The following is a 24,279-nucleotide window of genomic DNA, read 5'->3' as shown; positions in this document are numbered from 1 at the left end:
AGCCTCTCTATATCTCTTTTATTTTAAGCTGTATTTTATAATAAATATTTTTTACATACATATACAATTTCATATAAATTTACAGCCTTATGTATAGATATATAGATATATATATTTAAATTACAAATAAAATAAATTAGGTATATTATGACAATTTTATTATTTACAACTTATATATTTATAGATTTATGCACGAGTTAAGCAGTCTACCTAATTTGATTTGGTCAATTTTAAATAAGATAATTTAAATAATTTTTACTGATAAAATTCAAATAAAATTATGAAAATGATTTAAATTTAATTGTAAAAATATATAAATATAAATATATTTTATATTATATGAATAGAGAAAATATAACCACTGTGGTTTTCAATTTTAAGCATAGAATTTATTTTATTTTGAATTGCACCGTAATTTTACATTGTCCATAAGGTTAGTTTTGTTCATCTTAATAATGTTGTTTTAGGATTTGTGTTTCAAAGCTGCAGGGATCACACAGTCGTGTGACTCATACGCTCAAGAGACATATCCATATCACAGGCTGTGTGGGCATTCGAAATACGGACACACAGCCATGTCTCAACCCGTGTATGTGCCGTTATAACTCTTTGACAAGTATCCAACAAGTGTCCAACCCGTGTAACACTTTGCACCTCAAATGACAACTTAAAAACATGTCAAACAAGTATCCAACTTACCTAATTAATTTACCTAACAAAATTACCAAAGTTCAGTACAATTCAAATACATACATACACATATCACTCATACTTACATCACAATTATACCTTATTCTCGTACCAATATATAAGCTGGTTATTTAAACAAAATATTATTCATAATATTTACATAAGCCAAACTTTGACCAATACCGTACAAAAGCCTATACATGTCATATAAACCGTATTTAACGTTTTAAAAACTATCAATATAAGCTAGATAGTGTCACTTGAGTGTTGATCCGATCGTCCAACCTTCTGAAAATGTACAATAACATTAAACAATACAAATAAGCTTAATAAAGCTTAGTAAGTTCGACGAGTTAAACAAAAATCTTACCAAACTAACTATGTTAAATCAAATGATAAAAATTTTCCATGACAATTCCCTGTTATTCACAATTTCAATCGATAAATACATCTGTATTTAAAATCGATACAATAATAAATAACATGTCTTTCAAATTCATTAAATAAATCACTTTACCGAGATTTTTCCATTTGAAGAACGACTTACGGATAAGAGTATATTGTCAACAGAAGCTCATAAGATTTGGTCCTCCCAAATACGCCAATAGAAGCTGGAAAGCTGAATAGAAGCTTATAAGAGCTGAACAAAAGCTCGTAAGAGCTGATCCACCCAATTACGCCAACAAAAAGTAAAACACGAGAGTTCGCAACAAATGCTGAACCCCGATTCACTTGGGAATAATTCCAATATCTCCCTCCAATACCATCATACACCAAATTACGAATGTACTCAAATCTCGCGTTCAATTCAAACCGAATATCCAATTCAATATTATAATTCAAACAATAATTCATTTCCAACAAAAGAATATATGCATAATACTAATAATAAATTTATAAAAATGTTAAATTTTAATCGTACGAACTTACCTGGATTGAATTGTAGTAATTGCAAAAGTTCAAGGACTATTTTGCTATTTTTCCTTTTTTCATGAGTGTCTATGGGATCTTGATCTAGAATATAGAATTACTCATTTATTAGCATATATTTCATTTTCAATTCATTTTACAATTAGTACCCTTTTATTTTTTGAATTTATGCAATTATCTCAAACTTTTACAATTTTTACAATTTAATCCCTTAATTAGTTAATCTATCAAATTAACTAATTTTCTTCAATAAATAATCTATCCAAATATTATAGGCCCTCATACAACCCCTAATAAACTCAAAATTCACTATCAAACCCTAATATTTTGATATTTTTACAATTTAATCCTAAAATCAATAATTAACAAAATCACTTTACAAAATCACCATACAACACAATCAAAGCCCCAAATCCATGTTATTAATCAAAAACATCTAATATTTATCAATGGCAACTTCCAAAATTTTTAACAGGATAAAAAACGAATGTACGGGTTAGCTGAACCTAATTGCAACGATCACAAAAACATAAAAATTATAAAAAAAAAACAAATAAGAATTGAACTCACATGGAACCAAAAAAAAATGAAGAACCAGCTTAAAGCTTCCTCCTATGGCGGTTTAGGCCGAAAATAGAAGAAGAATGCATAGATAACTTTCAAATTCCAATTTGTTTTATTTTAATTTCAAGTAAATTACGATTTTGCCAATCAATCATTTAATTTTATTATTTTACTTTTTTTTTTGGTGAAAAAAGAAACTTATAAAACATTTTATTATTTTACTTTAACATGCCGTCCCACCATCTTAATTTAGGTATATTTATTACTTAAGTCCTCCTTTATTTATTAATCAAGCCATATAATCACTTAATTATTATAATTAGCAAGTTTTGCACCTTTTTTAATTTAGTCTTTTTTAATTAATTAACTATCGAAACATTAAAAATTTTCAACGAAACTTTAATACCACCTAAATGGCACTCTGTAAATATTTATAAAAATATTTATGACTCGGTTTATAGAAACGAAGTCCCGATACCTCACTTTTTAAAACCACTTGACCTAGGGTCTTACAACTCGAACCTAATAAATCATTATAAAACATAAATTACCAATTCAAAGACCTTTTTAAAACCATATTTTACTCGTAAATATTAAATAATAATATTTACGAAATTACTTGCCGGATTTGGTGGCCTTGAAACCACTATTTCAAGCACTACTAAAAAAAATCGGGCTGTTACATTATCATTGGAAAAAAATAACAACTATTATATGAAGTTTTATAATGATAATAATGATAATCAAAATATTATCAACTTTTAGATCAAAATGAATGTTTTTAAACCATGAATTTATCATTTTTCCGGCCTGATTAAAATAAAATACTTAACAACCATTTTTTCTTTTTATTGATTATTTAAACAATGATATAAATTTTTTTATAGAACTCTAAATTCAAATAGAGTATAGATTTCAAAAAAAAAAAAAAATAGCACTTATGTGATTATTTTACTCTTTAATTTTCTTTGTTCAAATAGTTATTTTTTATTACTAATTTGCGAATAAATATATGATGTGTGCTCCAAGTTTATTGGAATTGGATCGAGAACCGATCAATACATTGTTTTGATGAAAGAAGTTGAACTGGTACAAATTGATTGAATCAAAATTTTCTATTTTTAATATAATTTTTATGATTTTTAATAATTTATTTAATCAAATTTGACCAACCGGTCATACCAAAAACCAGTGACCTAATGAATTTGGTTACAAAACCATTGGTATCTTTATTTAGTAAAAAGTTTTATTATTAGAAGATATTTGTCTTAATTTTAAATGAAAAAAAAAAACTGCTAGAAATTAGACTTTTACAAAAAAATTATATCATTATTTAAATAATATAAAATGAAAAAAAAATAGATGTTAGAGATTTTATTTTGATGAGATAAAATAGGTGATAAATCTATGGTTTAAAAATATTTATTTTGATTTTTGATCAAAGGGTTGGTAACATTATAAATCTCATGATTATCATGAAAGTAAATTATTTTTTTAAGGTTTCATGAATATAAATAGAACCATTATAAAAATCATAAACATTTAAAACTAAATACTAATTAAGATGAATCCTAAATAGACTAGAAAAATCATAAACATCTAAAACTAAATACTAATTAGATTATTATGTAATTTTAAAACTAACAATTCATTTAATTTAATTTGTTTTTCTTTAAATATATATTTCAATGAATATACTTGGGAGGTTCCTCTATTACAGGAACTTGATCAAATTAGTCTCTCTACTATTAAATGGATCAATTTAGTCTCGTACTATTAAAAAAAATCAAATTAGGCCAAGCTAGAATAGAGTTAATATTTTCTGTTTAAAAAATACATAATTTACTGTTTAACAGTATAAATATATTTGAAATTTTTATGGCTTTATAAATAAAATCTTTTTGTTTGAAATTGAACGGCAATTGAAAAATATAAATTTTAAGATATATTTTTATACAATAAATGTTAACTCAGTTACAATATGGACTTATTTGATTATTTTTAACCGTATAAAAGATTAAATTAATCATTTTAATAATAAAAGAATTAATTTGATCTAGTACTTCCGACGTGCTTTAACTTGTAAATTTCGGTAATGGATGTGGTAATTTTGGGTGCCACCTTCTCTAAGACCGAGCAATGAAAAAGAAGAAAAAAAAATGCAGGCATGTTGAGTGATTCCTTAAACGGCAAAAGACTCGTTGTCGCTAGTTAATTACTGAAGAAGACATTTTTGTTCTCGTCATGTATGATAAATCGATAACATTATATGTCAAAGCTCAAACATTGGATTTATCAAATAAAATAAAATAAAAAACAGATACTTTGGAACCCTCTTCAGACTCCATTTTTGTCTTCTCTGGGTCTTTATTTAGATCTTAAAAAAGTTGATCATTTTTATGCTAAGTTATTGATTGTACGATTCGGTAATCTTTGAGCAAATTTTGTTTTTGAAGGAAAGATGAGAGAGAAGCTTAGGGTAGTAATTTGGGTATGCATGTTGTTATGGGGGAATTGTTTGGGCAGTTTTGTGGTGGAGAAGAACAGTTTGAAAGTGACATCGTCGGCGGAGTCAATCGTAGGGGTTTATGACAGTTCGATTGGGAGTTTTGGGGTTCCTAAGCACGGTGGAACCTTGGTGGGTATGGTTGTTTATCCTAAAGCAAACAAACGTGGATGCATCAACTTTGATCAATTTGGCATGTCGTTCAAATCAAGGCGTGGTGCACTTCCCATTGTTCTCCTTCTTGATCGTGGAGGTCTGTTTCTTTCAATTCTATCTTTCGAACCCATCAAAGTTATATGATAAAATGTTTTTTTTTGGGTAGATGTAGATGCTTCCCGTCTAAACTTTATGAATTCCTTTGAATTTTCTTTATAGTAGAGAGACAAAAATCAAACATATATATTTCGAAAATAATACTTTCATTGTTGAAAGAGTGAGACATTCCAAAACAGATACTCTTCCTCAACGTTACTTAATTTTATATCTATTTAACTGAAAAATAATTAAAAAATATTTTATAAATTTAAAAAAGAATGCATACCAAGTGAATTTGAACTTTAGACATTATGGTTTTTAACTTCTCGATAAAAATTATTTATTTTTACATGATTTTTTTATAAATATATTTTTACCAGTTTCGTGAGTGTATCATTCTAATATTTATGTACTACAATTACAATAAATCTAACTAAACGCGAAGTCAAGCCAAATCAAAACTCTAAATGGAGCATTGTTTTTTTATATCCATAAAACTTAAATTCAATACTTTACTTAAGAAACATTCAACTCCTTATAACTCAAGCTACTAACCATGGTTGGAATTTATATTTGTTGAAAATAAAAATTTCATTTTCAGCAACTCAACATTATCTACTACGGTTTAAGTGTATCTTGCATCAAATATAAATTTTTAGTCCAGTCTTTTTTTTATTATCTAAATTTGAAAACTCAATCTAATTAACTTTAATTCTGATTTAACCATAAAAATTAAACAACTCAAACACTTCTAACTTTAACTTGAAAGATTCAAATGATAAAATCTGAAACCATCCGTACTAGAAATAGCTCTATTACAAATTCAAATAATTTGTACTTAAATGACCTAAACTTCAAAACAATCCTAATCTAAAATATGTAAAAATTTTCAAATCTGAATTAACTCAATCCATATTAACTCAATTCAAAATTAATTCTCTCCACTCGAATTTTTTAATATATTTTATGTCCATTTTACGATTTATGCTTAAAGTAAGTAATTTTTCTTTTCAGCAATGTCACCACCAAGGTTACATTGTATTTAAATAAATGGCTACATTATACTTATATAAGCTGTTAGGGGAATGGGATTGATGGAAGAATTGGACAAAGACGGTTTGCGACGAATACGCTGCTAGTCTTTTGGATGCGGGATTTCCGCTCTTAGGGGAATATCTGCTCTTTTAGTCCACTCTTTGAGACATCTATTAGACCGTGCGGCATGAACACGAAGGGTCGACTTTCACGTGCCTTAGAGGAGAAAGCAGTTATAAAAAAATTGATCAATCTTCTGCCGATTAGAGTCAATGCTCATTCTTTTTTCAGTCTCACCACTAGAAGTAGCTGGGAGTTGGCATTTGTTAAATTTAGCATTGTCATTGCCTTGTGTGTGGATTTAAACTAGTATTAGGTCTTTGTCAGACCCGGCCCTAGAGGTCGTCTGAAGGTGTGGTTGCCTATGGCCCAAGGTTAAAAGAGGTCTAAAATATTATTTTCTAGTTTTTAAGGGTCTTAAAATTTTTTTAACTTTTAAAAGTAAAAAAAATTACCAAATTTTAATGGGCCCAAAAATTATTATTTTTAGCTTTTGAGGGCCCAAGACTTTTTTTTACACTTTTAAGGGACCTAAAAAGTTTATTCTCCAACCTTTAAAAACCTAATACGCCATTTTATTATTTTGACTAGGGACCAAAAATGTCAACAACCGGCTAGTATTTGCTTTTCTCAACTTGCTTTAACTGCGCCTGCTTAATATCATAATGTTGCTGTTGTGGTAGATTGCTTCTTCGCCTTGAAGGCACTGAATGCTCAGCAAGTTGGAGCTGCTGCCATTCTCATCGCCGATGACTGTAATGAGCCCTTGATAACCCTGAATACCCCTGAAGAAACTCTTGCTACCAGATACGTGCAGGACATCGCCATTCCATCAGCTCTCATTACTAAATCACTAGGTGACAGAATCAAGGAGGCCCTTAGTAATTGGGACCATGTTGATATAAACCTTCACTGGAGGGAGCCTCTTCTACGTCCTGATGAGCTGGTCGAGTACGAGTTTTGGACCAACGGCGACTATGAGTGCGGGCCAACATGTGACAGCCAGCTCGAATTCATCAACAACTTCAAGGGAGCTGCTCAAATACTTGAGCAGAAAGGGTACACTCGTTTCACCCCACATTATATGACTTGGTATTGCCCTGCATCTTTTATTTTGGCCGAACAGTGCAAAACGCAATGCATCAATCATGGGAGGTACTGTGCTCCGGATCTCAAGTATTATCCTAACAGAGGATATGACGGTAAAGATATTGTCATTCAAAATCTTCGACAAGCTTGCCTTTTCAAAGTTGCAAAGGAAAGTGGAAAGCCATGGCTTTGGTGGGATTACGTTACAGACTTTGCGATCCGCTGCAAGTGGATAGACAAGTATACTAAAGAGTGTGCAGATAAAGTTATCCGATCTCTCGGTAGGTTACATCTTTATGCATAATGAACTGTAAAAAAGTACTAGCTGTACTTGCACACTTCAATTGCTTTTTATTTCTTCTTAACTTGTAGGTATTGATGTTACTAAAATCGACGATTGTATTGGAGACACCGAGGCTGATGCACAGAATCCGATTCTTGAAGCTGAACAAAAAGCACAGGTCATGTTATTTTTTAAATTTTATACGTACCATCTTTGTTTATACCTTGGCATTGAGAGTCTGACTTAGGCTGTTATTTCGGTTTCAGATTGGGGAAGGCAACCGTGGAGATGTTACTATGTTGCCAACTCTAATGATAAATAACAGGCAGTATCGAGGTTCAAATACAAATTTACTTTCATCGTTGTCAGCAACATGATTGCCTGAATTACCTTGCATAACCGGTGCCTTTTTCTGATGGATTTAGGGAAGTTGGAGAAAGGAGCTGTTCTCAAGGCAATTTGTGCAGGTTTTCAAGATGCCACAGAGCAAGCGATTTGTTTAAGTGAAGGTTATCATCTATTGCACTCGATTTACGAGCATTTTCTTCTTGTGGTCGCTTATATCAGACAATGATGAACTTGTACTTGTATTGTAAATGAATAGTCTTAACGGATATAGAAACCAATCGGTGCTCGGAAAACAACGGTGGGTGCTGGGAGGACAACATTGCTAACATTACTGCATGCAGAGTATGTTCCTTGTAGGCAACTTCTTGTTACATCGACCATATGTTCAATTTAACCTATTTGCTAATACCTTTTTTGCTTTTAGGATACCATCCGTGGACGAGTATGCGAGTGCCCCGTTGTAAACGGTGTGAAGTATTACGGAGACGGTTATACGCATTGCGAAAGTAAACATGTTTACTTGACAAGAAAGAAACCTAGTTTACAAACTAGAGACAGTGGTTATACGTATTGTGAAAGCAAATATATTTCCTTGGTGAGGAAGAAACTTTGTTTACAAAGATGTAATCCTAGTGAGATCGTCGTTTGGGCAATAGTTCTCGGACTAGGTGTTGCTGGAGCTGCTGGATATGCATATTACAAATACAAAATCCTGGTAAGATCGCTGCTTCGGTATTTACTTCCCCATAGATTAAAGGTTTTAGAATGTGAGGTGATTTTCATTTGTTGATGCAGACCACATGGATTCCAAGATTTGCACAATACTCGGCACTGAATAACAAAGCATAACAAGGTTTACCAATGACCATTAAGTTTATGTGTAATAATAATAATAATAATAATAATAATTTCAGTCGGTTGCCATACGTATATAAAAAAATGGTTAAAGCTTTGTATTTGGCACGAGATAGTATGACACTCATTCCCTCACCTCTATTATTAAATAGAAAAAGAAAATAAATATTTAAATTATGATATTTCATTTTTATCCAAATTCTATCTAAAATAATATAGAATATCGTGTTAGTAAAAGTAAAACTATTAAATAACTATTCAAAAACCAAAATTTACTAATATCAAGCAGAATAATTTTTTTCAATACTTAATTCTACTTATAACTAGACCTAATCATGGACCGGGTCACCCAATCTGGTCTGAAGGTTCACTCGAAAAAAGGGAGGATTTGAACAAAAATATAAGCCTAAAAAATGAGCTTAGGCAAAAAACCAGACCCATTTTCTAAACGGGCCGAGCCTATGGTAAGTTTCTACAAATCTGTTGCTTTTGCTGCTGTTTTTTTTTATAATCTTTTTGCTGCTGTTTTGTCACTATTTTAGCACCATTTCGCTATTATATTACTACTACTTTGTTGTTATCTGTTTTGTCACTATTTTAGTGCCGTTTTGCTATTATATTACTACTACTTTGTTGTTATCTGTTGGATATTGTATAACTCTTATTTTATTCTTAATTTTGCTAATATTTTAGAGATATTTACTTGCCAAGTTGCACCTATCTTAGTGTTATTTAAATATAAATAATTTTTTAAATTTATTTTCAATTTGTTGGAAACATTTATTTTAATGTTTTTAGTGTACTATATTTTTTAAATTTACTTTTATATAATTTTTTTAATATAAAAATGTTAATACAAGCAGATCAGACCAAACCAGACTCGAATTTTAACATTTTTATCTGAACCGGGCTTAAGTAAAATTTTAGACCATTTTTTGGGCCAAACCAAACCCAAGCCTAGAAAAAAGACTTAAAATTCTATTGAGACTCAACCCGAACCCGGCCATGATAACCTCTTCTTATAACGAAAACAATTTGTAATATAAATTCAGTGGGTATAGAATTGTGTAATAAAATTGTCACTTTGTAAAACCACACTCAGTTAACAACTAAAAGTCCATAAAAGAAAATCAAAATGATGCACAGAATATAAAACCATATAATATTTGAAATGGCCGCAACCTCTCACCAATCCACTAGGGTAGGGCTTGGTGCAAATTCCTCAAATAAAATTTTTAGGGTACAACAATCTGGCATTGTCTAATCTTAATTTACATAAAGAAATACACTAAAGGAAAAAAGGCAATTATAGGAATTCTCGAAGCCAAAAACTTATGCACGGCTCATATATTGCCCAGTTCTTGTATCCACCAATATTTCATCACCAATGTTTACGAATAGCGGAACATTAACCACTGCGCCTGTATCAACAGTTGCAGGCTTCGATCCACCTGTCTCGAGATTGTTAGATAATGTCAAACAAAACCCAAAGTCATCTATGTGTCGGACAAAAATGCCAGACATGAATACTTCAAGAAAAAAGAAAAGTTCAAGTAACCCGAAGGACCATGAACATATTAGACCAATAACATAATGGGGTAAGAGTTGGGACCTTAAAGGAAGCATATTACATTACCTGAAGCAGTGTCACCTTTGAGACCTGGATCAACGTCGACCACAGTAAGCTGAACCGTGATGGGGAGCTCAAAATCAATAATCTACAACAAAGTGTAGGCAGTAGACAGATTAGCATAATTTACAGTAATATGTTATGCTAATCTTTGCTGCTAATTACCAGATACAACAATCTGCACATATACAGGCATACGGTACTGATAAGATGACGTTAAGTATACATACAATGCAGATGTCTACTATGTAACAAAGGAACTATATGTGTGTGCATATATATGTAAACCTTTCCATTCCAGAAGAGCAAATTGCAGTCCATTCCCTCTTTCAACCACTTCGTCTTGTCACCTACATCTGCCTCATTTAGACGGGATTCTTCGAATGTGTTCTGTAAGAAATTAAAACATCATTATAAGACTGATTTTGCAGAAGATTACAAGTTACTGCATGAACTATATGGCATTGCTTCAAATTTTCATTTGATGGGTAAAAAAGCCATATCTCTGGAATTGAATTAATATTATCTATCTAACAGGGATATGATTTTAGTGGAAATTACCAGGTCCATGAAGACAAACTGGGAACCATCTTTGTATGTGAACTGCTTCGATTCCTTGAAAACGTTTGCCTCCTCAATCTGTAAAAACAAGTGCATAGGCATGAAAAGAAGAAAAAACTACAAGTATTCATAAAGGCTTTGTATTCAAATCGAAACAAAGGAGAAATGGCAGCAGTATATAAGATGCTGGCAAACACAAGGATCCTTCCAAGTCCAATATTTTTAAAATGACTTAACTAACTCTATGAGAAACTCCATGACCTATTTTCATTCTACGGTGCTTGAACTCTTCATTTTTCTTTTAAGTGCTCATAACCGGCACATGAATAAGGGGATATAATCTACAAGGATGCTCCAAATACATTGAAAAGCTTAGAAAAATCTAACCATACCCGTATTGGATATATACCTGTATCATATATTCAGACCCGAGTCTGAGTAACATAGCTTTTATCCTCTAAATGCTACTAAAGTGTAAGCTGAAATAGCAATGTATAAGAGCTGACAGCTAAGCGATACATCAATTTAGAATTAGAGATTGAATATTACCGTACTTCCAGCTCGAAACGTTTTCTCCACGGTGTTTCCAGTGATATAATTGCGCATTTTGGTTCTCACAAATGCAGCCCCTTTTCCAGGTTTCACATGAAGAAACTCTACAAAGAACCAGAATTTCATATCAGAAAAAAACTATAATCACATACAAATTAAAATACCCACTACTCCATACTCAAAACCAAGCATATAAACAGAATGGGAATTAATAATTTGTAGAAACAACTAGAAAAACAAAAAAAAAAGTAAGTACCCAAAATTCGCCAAGGAGCACCGTCAACTTCAAGGTTAGTACCCACTTTGATATCGTTACTAGTCAAAGCGTAAATCCCTGAAACCAAATTAAAACACATTATTAAAAAAGAAGAAGAAGGGTGTTTCAGAAATGTATAGGAAATGAAGGGGGGAAAGTGGAAAATGTACGGAGAGTTCTGGGAGGAGATTGGGTTTTTGGAGAAAAACGCATTGGAATAAGCATTGGTTTTGAAGAGAATTTAAGTGAAGATGAAGTCCGGAAGATTGAAGTAGCTGATGAGATACTGAAGGTTGCAGTTCCCGCCATCGCCATAGCCATGGCTATTTGGGAAAAAGCTTGAGAAAAGAGAAAATGTCTCTGAAAATTGAAGTGTTTCTTTGTTTAGATAAGGCATAAAGGAAAGGGAAGGATTGGGCTTTTTGCTTTTCTTTATTTGATATTTGTTTGGGCTAAAAAGCAAAACCTGTTCTTTCTTGCTGCCCAAACATATGTTTTGGGCTTATGTAATTAAAAAAAGGTTAAAATTGTTGTTAGTCCCTGCATTTTAATAAAATTTAAGATTTAATCCTTATACTTAAAAAGTTTAAATAACTAATAATTTTATTATAAAAAAATTTACAATCCTAAAAGCATACAATTTAATAATATAATATTTATGAGTTAATTAATAAAGGATTCTGATATCAATGATATACTATTATCATTTTACATTGTTATTCTTTTATGATTATTATATTTATTATTAATAAAAAATAACTAATAAATCTATTTTTTTTAAATCAATCTTGAAAGCATGCAATTTAATGATATAATATTTGTAAGTTTATTTACAAAATTGATAATTTTAAACCTAAACTAACATTATTGGTAAATATAAAAACTTTTTATAACTTAAAATAAAAATATGCGAGGATGATATTTTAAAAGATTTAAAATGTATTATTAGTGCTTGTACTTCTTTTAGAATTCGAGATTTAATTTCTATATTTAAAAATTTTACTCCAAACATTGTTGTTATTTGTAATTTCGGATAAATTTATCAGATATTTATTTTTTCTATCTTATAAATTTATAAATTTATCAATTGTATTTCTTCCTCCTAGCCATTTCCACTTGCTCTGTTTGCTATGTGCTACAACAATCTGCAAGACAAGACCAACAAATATATATAGCATTCATATGGCAAAGGCGATAAGCATATTCAAGATTTTGTTTAACTAATGTGAAGATGATATAAAATTATAGCAAGCAGTTTCATGTTAGAAAAATAACAACTGGAAAATTTAGACTATATTCAGAGCATACTTACAAGAAATTAGCGTTTCCAGACTATCGAAGCAGTAGAAAAGAGCAACGGTGAAATGAAAAAAAAAATACTCTCTAAACTTATATTATATATAGATAGTTACTTGTCACGGGGCTAAACTTTTCGTCTCGCAAACCGTGCGGCGATTCGTTCGTCAAAATTCGCCCAAGTCAGCCTTTACGCCCAAAAGCGAGGATTTCTTAGAACTCCTTCAAGGCACCAATTTGTATAGCGGAAGCGAATTGTGCTAAAAGAAACTACAAGAGAACAACAGAAAGAGCGCTCGCAAAGTGTTTGAATAAATGCTCTCAATTTTTATTCACAAAGAATAATTTGGGCTTTAGTTATAATTTGAAAAAGAAAAATTACTTGTTAAGGTTTTTTTTTGGTTGGTCTCCGTTGACAGAGTTGGTTTTCTGGAACTCCAGTGATAAGGTCAACGTTACAGGTTACTCAAATAATAGTATAGATTTGCTTGTTGATGGCCTGAATGATGCTAAGTGGAAGCTTACAGGGTTTTATGGTTTTCTTGAGGCATCTAGGAAGCGTGCTAGTTGGGATTTGTTACGTTCTTTGGCACAATTGAATACTCTTCTCCGGGTTTGCATTTGTGACTTCAATAATTTGCTTTCGATTACAGATAAGTGGGGTGGTGCTGAGTATCCGCCAAGGTGGTACGAGGGATTCCGAGAATGTATTGCCAGTTGTGATTTGTTTGAAATTCCGCTTACGGGTGTTGGTTATACGTGTGAAAGAGTTCGGGGCTCGGATTGTTTAGTTTTAGGGAGGCTTGATAGGGCGTTCGCATGCCCCAGCTGGTTCCACCTATTCCCTTACAGGAAATTGCTTAATCTTGTGTTGCTCCCAGTTTATCGTGTTCAGCGCTTCCGCTTTGAGAATACATGGCTTCTGGAGACGGGATTTGATGATGTGATCACCCGAACTTGGGCTAACTGCTCAACGCGAGCGTGCTTTATAAGATTACGGCTTGTGGTACAGCGTTGCTTGAGTGGCCGAAGCATCTTCCTGTTAATTTTGCTTCTAGGATTAGTGGTTTGAAGAAGCGCATGGGTTCTGTTCGGTGGCAGCAGCCTTCTGACCAACGATTGCTTGATTTGAGGTCGGAACTTAACAGTTTATTAGTGCAGGAATCTGTCTACTATGTACATTCATATATCACGGTTCGCGGTTCAAAGACCTTGAAATCACAAATGTAACAATGGGAAATTATCAACAAAACAAAAGCAGCAAAATGTATATATCCTTCACATCACGTTTCACTTTTACAGTATATACTCCCAGAAATTTCTTTTTTCTTAGCCAAAAGTAAAAGGTTTTATTAATCGGAAATCTTCAATATCATACTTTCAGAAGCCCTTGGAAAGTTTTCAATTGTATCTTCATCTATCTCATCACTAATACCATCCTCTTCAAAACTGATTTTCATCTTCGCCAATGTTTTCCCATTTTCCAGCAAATACTTCACCACTTCGCCTTCTGCTTTTCTTCTCCATAGATTCCTCACCTCGATTTCCTTAAGCTTGTCCATTAAACACTCTGGTACTTGCTTTGGTGGTTTCCAACCATATGTATCATCAGCTTCCTTATGTTTCCCCTCAGCCATTGCTGTAGTATATTTCGACTCACTTTCCTACATGTACCAGAAATTATATATGTAACCATACCCATTTACCTTGAAACACACACACATATAAAAAATTACTTACCCTATTCAACGAAATCCATCGCAAAAGAGGTGAGTTTTCCAAGAAGTAGGGTAACAATTTCCATCCAAAGTAATAATCGATACCCAACTGAAGGTCTCGCAAATATGGGAATGTTGGGAAATCATCACCATCATCAAAACAATAGCTGAGAGCCTTCAACCAACAACAACAAAATAGTTTTAAAGGTTTAAGGTTTCTGGTTTAGTTAAATTCACATGTAAGGCAAATTAAGAAGAAGTACATACAGAAGTAGTACCAAACGGAAGAGTTAGATCTACAGCATTTCTAACTCCTTTGAGAGCTTCCATCACTCGGCTAGCTTCGTCCTTGGAAACTTGAAAATCATGGACGTAACTAGACTTCCCAATGGACAAGTTGGCTTGAATTAGGTTGGAGGGTATATCATGAATCCTAAAACAAGACAAGGAGGGACCTGTAATGGAAAGGGATACAAGGTTTGGGGTGTTGAAGATGAACTCTTTATGCCTGCAGCTGTGAAACTCATCAGCATTCAATTTCAACTGCAAAAGCCTCAGAGTTGGTATACAAAATCTGAAAGTTTGGTCAAAATTATCTACACAAGTACTATCCATATACAAGTCTTCAAGCAATGGACAGCTACGAAATAACCTATTCAAAAACACGCAAGTGGGTAGTGTAAGATGGAGCTTGAGGTTTAGGACTTTCAGATTAGGGAAACGACCATAGGAGGGGATATGGAAACGGATGAAATCGTTTCGAGTTCCAAGATGTAGTGTTTTCCTTAATTGGTAACGGAAATAGTCTTTATATCGTTGGCTGTATTTCCTATACATTTCCAAAATTAGACGTCGGCGATATCTGAAGTAGTACGTATTGCGCTTCCAGTATTTCTTCCTCCTAGTAGCCATTACCATCTGCTATGTGCTACAACAATCTGCAAGACAAGACCAACCAATATATATAGCATTCATATGGCAAAGGCAATAAGCATGTTCAAGATTTTGTTTAACTAATGTAAAGATGATATAAAATGGTGAAACTAGTTGATTGGTGGTCAAGAAAACTATGCATGGATAGAGGAAGAAGAAAGAATTTTGCACAAGAAAATACGGGTTTATCTTACTGATCTGATTTTTCCCCTTTCTTTTTTCTTGGCTTGGAAGTTGGCCAAACGTAGAAGACAATAAAAGATCATCAAGAAGAAGTTGAAGTAACAAGAAGAAAGTGGGGAACACGTGAAAGAAGACTGGATTCTTAAAGATTATAGAAGAAAAATGAAATAAATAAAATTATAGCAAACAGTTTCATGCTGGAAAAATAACAAATGGAAAATTTAGACCATATTCAGAGCGTACTTACAAGGAATGAACGTTTCCACAAAACCATAGAAGCTGTGGATCAGAGCAACAGTGAAATGAAAAAAATATTACTCTATATCATATTATATAGATAGGTATATAATTTGGGCTTTAGTTATTGGCCTCTTTAAGTTATAATTCGAATAAGTGTTTGATTTTTTTTTTTTGAAAAACAAATCAATATTAATTTAAAATATGTTTGATAATCATATTTAATATTTATTTAATATAAAATTTTCAGAAAAAAAAGTTATATTTGTAATAAATTATTTCTATAAATAAAAATAAAATATTCAAATTATTTTATTTAATGTTTATCTAAAATTATCCAAAAATAATAAAAATGTTATAGTAATAAAATTAAAATTATAAAATAAATAATTTTCAAAAGCGAAAAAGAAAGTGGACAATCATAAAAGATGCTAATTCCGTCTAGACACAAATATGAAATGAACTTATAATTTACTGTGTATATATTTATATAAATATATGATTGCATTCTGGATTTGAGGAAAATATTGGACCCAGTTTCACATCAAGCTATGCACTCATATCTACAAAAAACAGCATCCTCTCTATTTCATTATCTAAATATAGAGGGATGGGTGGATGAACCACATCTTTTATATTCTATATGTTGGTGTTGAATTTAAGAGAAAAAATTGAAAAAAAAAAATGTTCATACTATAAACAATCAAAATCCTTCCACACTAGCCCTTCTAAGGGTTGTTGACGATGATGATCGCCTACTTTCTTGCCTTTCGAGTTCCTCAAGTGAGAGGGTAGAGGAACAAGCTCGCGGTGGAAGCATCAATGGCAAAGCAGCTGCTCTTGCAGGAGAAACAGACAGCCGGATTCCTGATGGTGGTGACGGTGAGAAACCGAACTTGGGTGCAGTAGCAGGGGTGATGATCCCGTTAAGACTAGGCGACCTTAACATGTGCTTTCCAGCAATTGCAGCGGGCTCTTGGAGAGGAAACCGACAGGAATATTTCATGTCTTGGATGATTCTGAGATTCTCAACTATGGTTCTCATGGTAGGCCTCTCTGATGGGTCCTTTTGGAGACATCTTTGTGCGATGCCGGCTACTGTGCGTGCAGCTTTCATAGGAAAACGACCTTTGAGTTGAGGATCCATTATGAGTGATAATCTACAATCGTCAGCTAGGAATGGTCGACTCCACTTCACTAGGTTCCGCTCTTCCCTGGGATGACGGGTGTCAAGGTTCTTCCGGCCGGTAAGTAATTCAAGTAGGACAATTCCAAAAGTCCAAACATTGCTCTTTGGAGTTAGCCATCCTCTCTCCAGGGTCTCTACCGACAGATTCGCCACAGCCTGCACCAACAGAGATATAATCAACAACAAATAACCCAAACAAGTTACTTTTATGGTGTTTACGAGGTAGGATAATTTACGAATGAATTAGCAGCAATCTCTTCCGCCTCTAGGATATGACCAACACACCCATATCCTGAAAGCTTTGCACTAAAATCTTTGTCAATCTGTATGTTGGCAGTTGAAAATTCATTGTACATTGCCTGCATATGATAGAACAAATTCCATTATTACGCATGCATAAAATCAGAACAGTAATCGGGAAAACAAAAGCAGATTCCCAAAAGGACTACGTCAAACAAGCCAGAACTTATTTCTATGAGAACTGCCATGACAAGATCTCATTCAGTTTTATCATCTTGAAACGTAGAAGCACATAGATATTCTGAACTACCTGAAATGGTCCTTCCTCATGCAAGAAAGTAAGACCCTGTGCAGAACATAAAGCAATTTTCATTCGGGTATTCCAATCGAGTGGTGGTCCATCTGATCTCCCATATAGAAGCCTATCTAAACTTCCATGAAACAGCCTCTCATAGACCAACATTCTTTGTTCTGAATCATGCGCATGAAATCCAAGCAATTTACAGAGGTTTGGATGCTGCAATGCTGCAAGAGTATTTACTTCATTTATAAAATCCCTTAAACCCTATGAGAAAACAGGAAGGAAAAAGTTAGACTGGGATTTTTGCAGCCATTAATTTTTGCAGCGTAACGAGCACAATATTCACACTTGTTAAAATCCATTTTGCCATCACAGTTCAGATGGCAATAGTTTCAATTTCAACTATTGGCAGACATATGAGAGGCAGGTGTGTTAACCAGATTCCATTAGCAAAGTATTGAAATTGAATGTATAGAAAAATAAAACATAAAGGACCAGCAATAACATGATGTTTCTCGTTTAATATAGCAGCATTGAAGGATCATGAAAATTATGCAAACCAATCTAAATTACCAACTTCCTTCTTTAAATTGGAGACCACAAATCAATATGCAGAGTCTTCCATAAACCATAAACTTGAATAAGTAGAAATTTTCTTGTACCTGAGTGGATGGATGAAGGCGAGTAACAGTGGCTTCAAACTTTTTTGAACTTGATGAGTCATCTCCAAAAGAAGCCTTATACATAACAGAAGAAAGACCCTCGGATGTGCATCGATCAGAAGAGAAATGATGGCAAGCAGCTGAAATTTCTTCATAAGAGAAGTTTCGCAGTGTTCCAGAGGGAGGCAGGGGCAGTGGTCCAGAGGCAAAAAGAGGGCCAGTGGCATTCCCTGCTTTAAAGCTTCCCATTGTCTTCAGCGCAGAACTGCGTGGGGATGGAAGCGGCAGCGGTTGTGGACTTGGCGATCGCTGTTCCTTTGCTACTCCAACGTAACTCTTTAACTCTTCCTGTTCTTCAAATTCAACTGACACAAGCGCATCTTGCTCAGCGGTGTTGAGACTTGATGGAGCAGACAATGTACGCGTCCTATTGCTGGTTGCCTTGTTATTATTAGGTTGAATAGGTTTTACTCTGGTTTTAAAACTCGGGGGTGCAGATTGCAGTGATCGGGGCTGAACTTGGGGCTCAGGCAGTGTGGTGGGCATCTGCTCCTTGCGAGCGGTAGGTTTCACAAAAACTGACTGCTCATACTTTTTCTTCTTACCTTTCAAAACAGTAAAACAACCCATCCTATATACAAATTCCAGAAACTATATCTAAATCTTGTATGTTTCTGCCAGAAGGAAAAAAAGAAGAAGAAAGCACACAAATCAATACAAGTTTCAAGTTAGTGAGAAAAGAAATCATTCTACTAAATAGGCATAAGATACCTATTGCAAACAGGGTACGAGTAGAACGGAAAACGGATTCGAGTAATTCATTGTCTTACCATATCAGACAAACAACTCATATCGACCAACAACTCATATCGACCAACGAAATTAACACAACCCGAAATTCCCGGTGCCTAGACTACAAATCTTGAACCATGGAACATTTATGACACAATTTAAAGCTTCATTTACCGAACGATTTACATGAAGCGGATATCGATCGAAATGATATCTAAACCCCATATCTTCAACACAATATGTGCATCGATTCTTCGACAGCGGCATCGATTCCAACTAGTTTGTCAAGGCAATTACATTAACTAAATGTGACACATTACCCCTCTAATTTATCAAGGCAGAAAACTCCTTAAAACACTAAAATAATTCAGTGCATAAGCTGACAAACTAATTTATAACTTTCCAATGCATGTTTATCACTAAACCTTTGACATGGCTCCACAAGTACAAAACAAACATCAATCATATAGAAGAAAACAACCCAATTTAATCGTACATAGAATTGCAGGGAATTTTCACTTTCTTAATCTACCAGAAAATATCCAAAGTTCCACAAATCAACATATATTTTTGTAACAACAAAAATTGTAAATGCCTCAACCAGCATCTGGTAAAAAAAAAAACCTCAACCCAGATCCAAAATAAAATCCAATCGTAAGAAAAAGAAAAGAAATCACATCTACCAATCTCTAATCAGATATGCATGATTTAACATAAAGCAGAGCTAATAGCACACACATTTAATCAATAACAAAAGAAACAAATCAAGCATAAAAAAACACAATTTTGAAGCAAAACCCAATCTGAAATCATTAATGAATTTTCAGCAGTAATAACAACATAAGAAGAAAAGAATCAAACCTTATGAAAGCATGTCATACAAGCAAAACTTTTCAGAGAGAAATCGAGAAGGCGCAAAAACGGTGAAAGCTGAAACCCAGAAATCCTGTTTGGGTTTTTGGTTGATTGATTGAAGAAGAGAAAAAAAACAACTTTGCAAGTCAAAGAAAGCTAATGGGAAAAGCCGTTTAAAGAGAGTGACAGGTTTTTGAGGGAAAGAGAGAAAAGTAGGCGGAAGATGAGAACAATATTATTTATATTTATTATTATTATTATTATTATTTATAATAAAATAAATGTATCGAATGTGTACTGGTCAAAGTCTTAAACCAACCAAACTTTCCATTTTAGTTAACAATTAAAACTTATCCTTTTTATTATCAACATTCTCTAAATATGTTATTAGTTAGTGTACTTTCATAAAATTTAAAATTTAATCTTTGTATTTAAAAGTTTAAAAAATTAACTTATTTTTATTTATTAATATTTTAAATATTTTTATCAAAATTTATCGATTTGATATGTTAATTAGACTATTCTTACCTAATATTGTATATAATTGACAGAAAATAAATATATTAATTTTTTATTAAAATAAACAACAATAATGATTGAATTAAAAAATAAAAAACTTTTTAAAATTTTAACTTTTTATAGAATATAAATACTAAATCTCAATTTTAACCTATCAACAAATGCATCTCTTTATAAATATATATAAAAGGAAGGTGCAAAGAACCTTCCTCATGCTGACATGTGGAATACCCACTCACTTTCCTTTTTTTATTAGAAAAATGGTAAATTTTCAATTTTAATCCTTATGCTACTCTAAAACTTTAGATTATATAATAATGGTCATATCCCTATTTTATTCAGTCTATATACTTAACTATTTGAAATAATTTAGCATCTCAATTTTTTTACAATGTCAATTAATTAGCTCAAATATTTTTTTAATTAAAATGTTGATAATTTTTAAGAGTAATTAATACTATTAAAATTATTTGTTAAATTTAAATCTATTGCAATATCATTTTTAAGTTTTTTTTAATTTCAAAATGTTACACTAGAGAATTTAATAGAAAATTTTAATCGTGTTAATAATTCAATCTGAAATTTTAATTTAAAAATAAAAAAATTAATTTTAAAAAAATACAATAAATTTTAAATATGAAAATATTATGAACACTTCAAATATATTTTAATATTTAAATATCCCAAGTCATTAATATTAAATCTCTTTGCAACAGAAATCTGTTTCTCATTTCTTTTTTTTACACTTTTGTCCTCCACTTTTATAAACTATTATTTTCTTAGTTCATTATAAAATAAAATTAAAAAAAGCTTATAACATTTTCAAAAAAAATATATATTCTTTCTTTATAATTTGACCGTTTGATTATGAATCTTTAATTTCGTACCAAAAAAGTACTTACACTATTTACGAGTAGTTGAATAAAAGTGCTTGTATTATATTTAATTTAAAGATTTAATTTCTATATTTTAATATGATTTAATTATTTTTCTTCTTATTATTAGTTAAAATCATTGATACTATTAAAAAATTTATTAAGATGATGTGAAAATTTAAGAATAATGAAAAATACTATTTTGATAATCATAATTTTACTTTCTAAATAGCATTAAAAACAAAATATTTCAAATTAAAATATAAAAATTAAATTCTCGATTTGAGTATAATGAAATAAATAAGACCAGAATTTAACTTTGAATAATAAGATATCAAATAAAATATTTTTATTTTAGATAAAATTGATTTAAGTGAATTTATTTATTTATTAGTTGGTAAAAGGGTAAAAGGGTAAATTTGAAGCGAATGTCTATTTTCAACGAAGAGCGCCTCGATTGAAGTGACAGCAGGGCAGTCAAAGTTTGGAAAATTAGTTCTTTTTTTAATAAAAAAAGAAGCATGTTTTTTTTTCGGGTGTGGTCAAACAAAGTGAGCTATCAAGAAAGGGATCTGAGTGTGGATGGTGAACGTCCGATCAAATAGGGAGTTAAAAGATGGGCGGTTGTGATCTATTGTTTTAATGATAAAAGCTTTTGGTGGGACCTATGGATCCATCAACAAACAACAAATTTGTCCTTTGCTTGTGGGGGAGATTTTCCCGTAATGAGGAAGAAAGGGAAAAATAATTAAAAATAAAAACGTGGACCCACTTAGGCTTACTTTTCACTGTTCATACTTCATCACTGATGTTAGATTGGGCCTAATTTTATACTAATAAAATAATCATAATTTAATAATAAAGAAGAAGACGAAATCAAAGTTGAATTGTAATGATTAATTAGTGTACTTGAGAACAGCTAGATTGAGAATATTTGGATTTAGTATATGTTTTTTTTATATAAAATAAATATTTAGAATTTTCTATTTATACAATAAAAATATTTTAACTAAATTTATAAAATATTATTTTCTTAGCAATCAAGTTTTTACATTAACTTAGGACTCAAATAATAGATTAAATATAATACGGAGAATATTTAAAAATATTATAGATTAAATGAGATAAATCTAAAAGTTTTATTTTAAAAAACTTAAATTAAATATTAATTTTTAGAATTGACAAAAACATAAAATTTTCATTTATTCAAAAAATAAAATGCTTAAACTCACTTAAGGATGAGCCAAGTCCCTTACCTCTCTTGGCTTTGTTCTTATTGTGAGCCAGTAAATTGGATTTAATGTATAAGAAGTTTTTTTTGTTATTCTCAAAGAAAATTTTCTTTTAAAATTTTATCTACAAATTTTAAACATGCTTTATATCTAATTGAATTAATATTTAATGCTCATATTAATAAATAAACTACTAAAAATACATAATTAACTAATAATTTTAATGTTTTGAAATTTAAAACTGATTTTGTATTTAAAATAGTGGTTGCTTTTTTTACCATATTATTAAATACTTATTTATCTATAAAATCGAAGGAAATTATCTACCCATCAAACTAGTTTCGGGTTCGAGTCCCGGACAACCTATTTTTATTATCATATTGAAACGCTATTCTTAATAGAAGATAAAAATAATTTGAATATATATCATATGTATATCAATTTGTATTTTCTTTTTCTAACTTAAGAAAAAAATGATAAATTTAAATACGATCTTAGATATATATTTTCCATTTGATATTAATTGATACGGATAAATTTTTGTCAATGAAATCTTGACTCAATAATAAAGTTGAAAGTTTTGAGAATCTTAAAATTTCGTATTTGAATTTTACGGTATCGAATTTCCAAAGTTGAGCTGCCAAGGTAATCGGAAAATGAAGCCTTGTGGTCCATATATATCTGTTTTGACTGACCTCACTTCCACTTGGATCATTTGAGTATCCATTCAAGTATATGAGCTTCACTGTCACCAACACAAGTGGAACCTACGACCACGAGAGCTCCCACTGGCTTTCAAACAACCAACTGACGACCACATATTCACCATTCCAATTACCAGTTCTTTGGAACACACTTTGCTAGCTTTTTTTTTTTTACAATGTTTATGCAGTTAAAATAAGAAAAGAATGTAGAAGTTGTTGGCATTTAGCTGTTGGAACTATCCACCAGTAAGTTTTAACTTAGTCTTCAAAGTTCAAATATGGCATCATCAAACCACCAAACTTTGCTACTAAACCTTGAGCTTAGTTTAAAGTACCACCTTCTTTTCTTTTTTTTTTTATGGACAGGGTCATTGTCAATGTCACATTGGACAAAGGAACAAATGCTGGTGTTGGCCGTCCTTGATATAATGAAATATTAAAGAGCATAATATATAAATAGAGAGAGAGACTGGTGAAATGTTCCATCTATGTTATATTAGAGGTTTGGGTTGTTGGAACTTATCTATTATCATAAAATGTGCATTCATTCATGGATGGGTTTTGTGGGGCTAGCTGTCATAAGAGTGACGGAAGTTACTTACACCCACAATTTGTCTTAATGATGGCATTGGCAGCCGATGTTATAATGTGGTTAATTATTTCCTGTATGTTAGTAACAAACTTTGAATATTTTGGTTAGGGTTAAAAATAATTTAAAGTCAGTTTAGTATTATTTTTCAAAAATATTTTGGAGATAAAATATTATTAAATAAGATGTTACTGAGAAATAATGTTAATATGATACTTAATTTAATAATTTAACTTTTATCTATCTTTAAACAGATGTTAAATTTTTATTTTTATTTTTGGTGTAAGATGTTGAAATATTTGTATGTATGAATGTAGGTTATATTTACAATCTTTATTCT

General features: G+C 31.6%; 4 protein-coding genes across 6 annotated transcripts; 1 reads left to right on the top strand and 3 right to left on the bottom strand.

The window, feature by feature from the left end:
• Positions 1 to 4,536: 4,536 nt before the first annotated feature.
• On the top strand, positions 4,537 to 8,752 carry LOC107941826 (vacuolar-sorting receptor 1). The gene is made up of 8 exons (XM_016875445.2): positions 4,537 to 4,943; positions 6,724 to 7,410; positions 7,502 to 7,590; positions 7,679 to 7,748; positions 7,838 to 7,921; positions 8,017 to 8,102; positions 8,185 to 8,475; positions 8,556 to 8,752. Exons 1-8 carry the CDS (start codon positions 4,646 to 4,648, stop codon positions 8,607 to 8,609), a joined length of 1,659 nt encoding a protein of 552 aa, XP_016730934.1. The 5' UTR covers positions 4,537 to 4,645; the 3' UTR covers positions 8,610 to 8,752.
• Positions 8,753 to 9,754: 1,002 nt separating this feature from the next.
• On the bottom strand, positions 9,755 to 12,040 carry LOC107941819 (elongation factor P). 2 transcript variants are annotated; one of them, XM_041101314.1, is made up of 7 exons: positions 11,785 to 12,040; positions 11,615 to 11,692; positions 11,356 to 11,462; positions 10,807 to 10,884; positions 10,534 to 10,635; positions 10,252 to 10,333; positions 9,755 to 10,070 (listed from the first exon to the last, which is right to left on the bottom strand). In XM_041101314.1, the coding sequence occupies exons 1-7, from the start codon at positions 11,933 to 11,935 to the stop codon at positions 10,042 to 10,044; spliced, it is 627 nt and encodes a 208-aa protein (XP_040957248.1). In that variant the 5' UTR covers positions 11,936 to 12,040; the 3' UTR covers positions 9,755 to 10,041. The 2 variants fall into 2 exon arrangements, with proteins under 2 accessions (XP_040957248.1, XP_016730928.2); XM_016875439.2 differs by having other exon boundaries at positions 9,755 to 10,066.
• Positions 12,041 to 14,150: 2,110 nt separating this feature from the next.
• LOC107941824 (F-box/FBD/LRR-repeat protein At3g52680) lies at positions 14,151 to 16,069 on the bottom strand. Of its 2 annotated transcripts, none has more exons than XM_041101313.1 (4): positions 15,992 to 16,069; positions 14,896 to 15,566; positions 14,651 to 14,803; positions 14,151 to 14,574 (listed from the first exon to the last, which is right to left on the bottom strand). In XM_041101313.1, exons 2-4 carry the CDS (start codon positions 15,544 to 15,546, stop codon positions 14,263 to 14,265), a joined length of 1,116 nt encoding a protein of 371 aa, XP_040957247.1. In that variant the 5' UTR covers positions 15,547 to 15,566; positions 15,992 to 16,069; the 3' UTR covers positions 14,151 to 14,262. The 2 variants fall into 2 exon arrangements, with proteins under 2 accessions (XP_040957247.1, XP_040957246.1); XM_041101312.1 differs by lacking the exon at positions 15,992 to 16,069 and adding an exon at positions 15,756 to 15,933.
• A 366-nt stretch (positions 16,070 to 16,435) lies between these two features.
• On the bottom strand, positions 16,436 to 20,257 carry LOC107941832 (probable serine/threonine-protein kinase PBL1). The gene is made up of 5 exons (XM_041101311.1): positions 20,027 to 20,257; positions 18,374 to 19,047; positions 17,721 to 17,975; positions 17,407 to 17,529; positions 16,436 to 17,326 (listed from the first exon to the last, which is right to left on the bottom strand). The coding sequence occupies exons 2-5, from the start codon at positions 19,001 to 19,003 to the stop codon at positions 16,685 to 16,687; spliced, it is 1,650 nt and encodes a 549-aa protein (XP_040957245.1). The 5' UTR covers positions 19,004 to 19,047; positions 20,027 to 20,257; the 3' UTR covers positions 16,436 to 16,684.
• Positions 20,258 to 24,279: the final 4,022 nt, after the last annotated feature.

The sequence above is a fragment of the Gossypium hirsutum genome, chromosome D09 (assembly GCF_007990345.1).
Source record: "Gossypium hirsutum isolate 1008001.06 chromosome D09, Gossypium_hirsutum_v2.1, whole genome shotgun sequence".
Taxonomy (NCBI): domain Eukaryota; kingdom Viridiplantae; phylum Streptophyta; class Magnoliopsida; order Malvales; family Malvaceae; genus Gossypium; species Gossypium hirsutum.
Note: the sequence above shows the minus strand (reverse complement) of the source record. Positions and strands in the feature narration are given on the sequence as shown.

Excerpts from the sequence above, each read along its gene's own strand:
- LOC107941826 (XM_016875445.2), top strand. The coding sequence starts at position 4,646 with ATGAGAGAGAAGCTTAGGGTAGTAATTTGGGTATGCATGTTGTTATGG. Across the intron at positions 7,591-7,678 it reads AAGCTGAACAAAAAGCACAG|ATTGGGGAAGGCAACCGTGG; the intron begins GTCATGTTATTT and ends TTTCGGTTTCAG. Across the intron at positions 8,476-8,555 it reads ATTACAAATACAAAATCCTG|ACCACATGGATTCCAAGATT; the intron begins GTAAGATCGCTG and ends TTGTTGATGCAG.
- LOC107941819 (XM_016875439.2), bottom strand. The coding sequence starts at position 11,935 with ATGGCTATGGCGATGGCGGGAACTGCAACCTTCAGTATCTCATCAGCT. Across the intron at positions 11,693-11,784 it reads ATCTCCTCCCAGAACTCTCC|GGATTTACGCTTTGACTAGT; the intron begins GTACATTTTCCA and ends ATTTGGTTTCAG. Across the intron at positions 11,463-11,614 it reads TGCTCCTTGGCGAATTTTGG|AGTTTCTTCATGTGAAACCT; the intron begins GTACTTACTTTT and ends GGTTCTTTGTAG.
- LOC107941824 (XM_041101313.1), bottom strand. The coding sequence starts at position 15,546 with ATGGTAATGGCTACTAGGAGGAAGAAATACTGGAAGCGCAATACGTAC. Across the intron at positions 14,804-14,895 it reads TTCCGTTTGGTACTACTTCT|GCTCTCAGCTATTGTTTTGA; the intron begins GTATGTACTTCT and ends TGTTGGTTGAAG. Across the intron at positions 14,575-14,650 it reads GATGGATTTCGTTGAATAGG|GAAAGTGAGTCGAAATATAC; the intron begins GTAAGTAATTTT and ends TGGTACATGTAG.
- LOC107941832 (XM_041101311.1), bottom strand. The coding sequence starts at position 19,003 with ATGGGTTGTTTTACTGTTTTGAAAGGTAAGAAGAAAAAGTATGAGCAG. Across the intron at positions 17,976-18,373 it reads GCCTTCATCCATCCACTCAG|GGTTTAAGGGATTTTATAAA; the intron begins GTACAAGAAAAT and ends GTTTTCTCATAG. Across the intron at positions 17,327-17,406 it reads AGATTGCTGCTAATTCATTC|GCTGTGGCGAATCTGTCGGT; the intron begins GTAAATTATCCT and ends CTGTTGGTGCAG.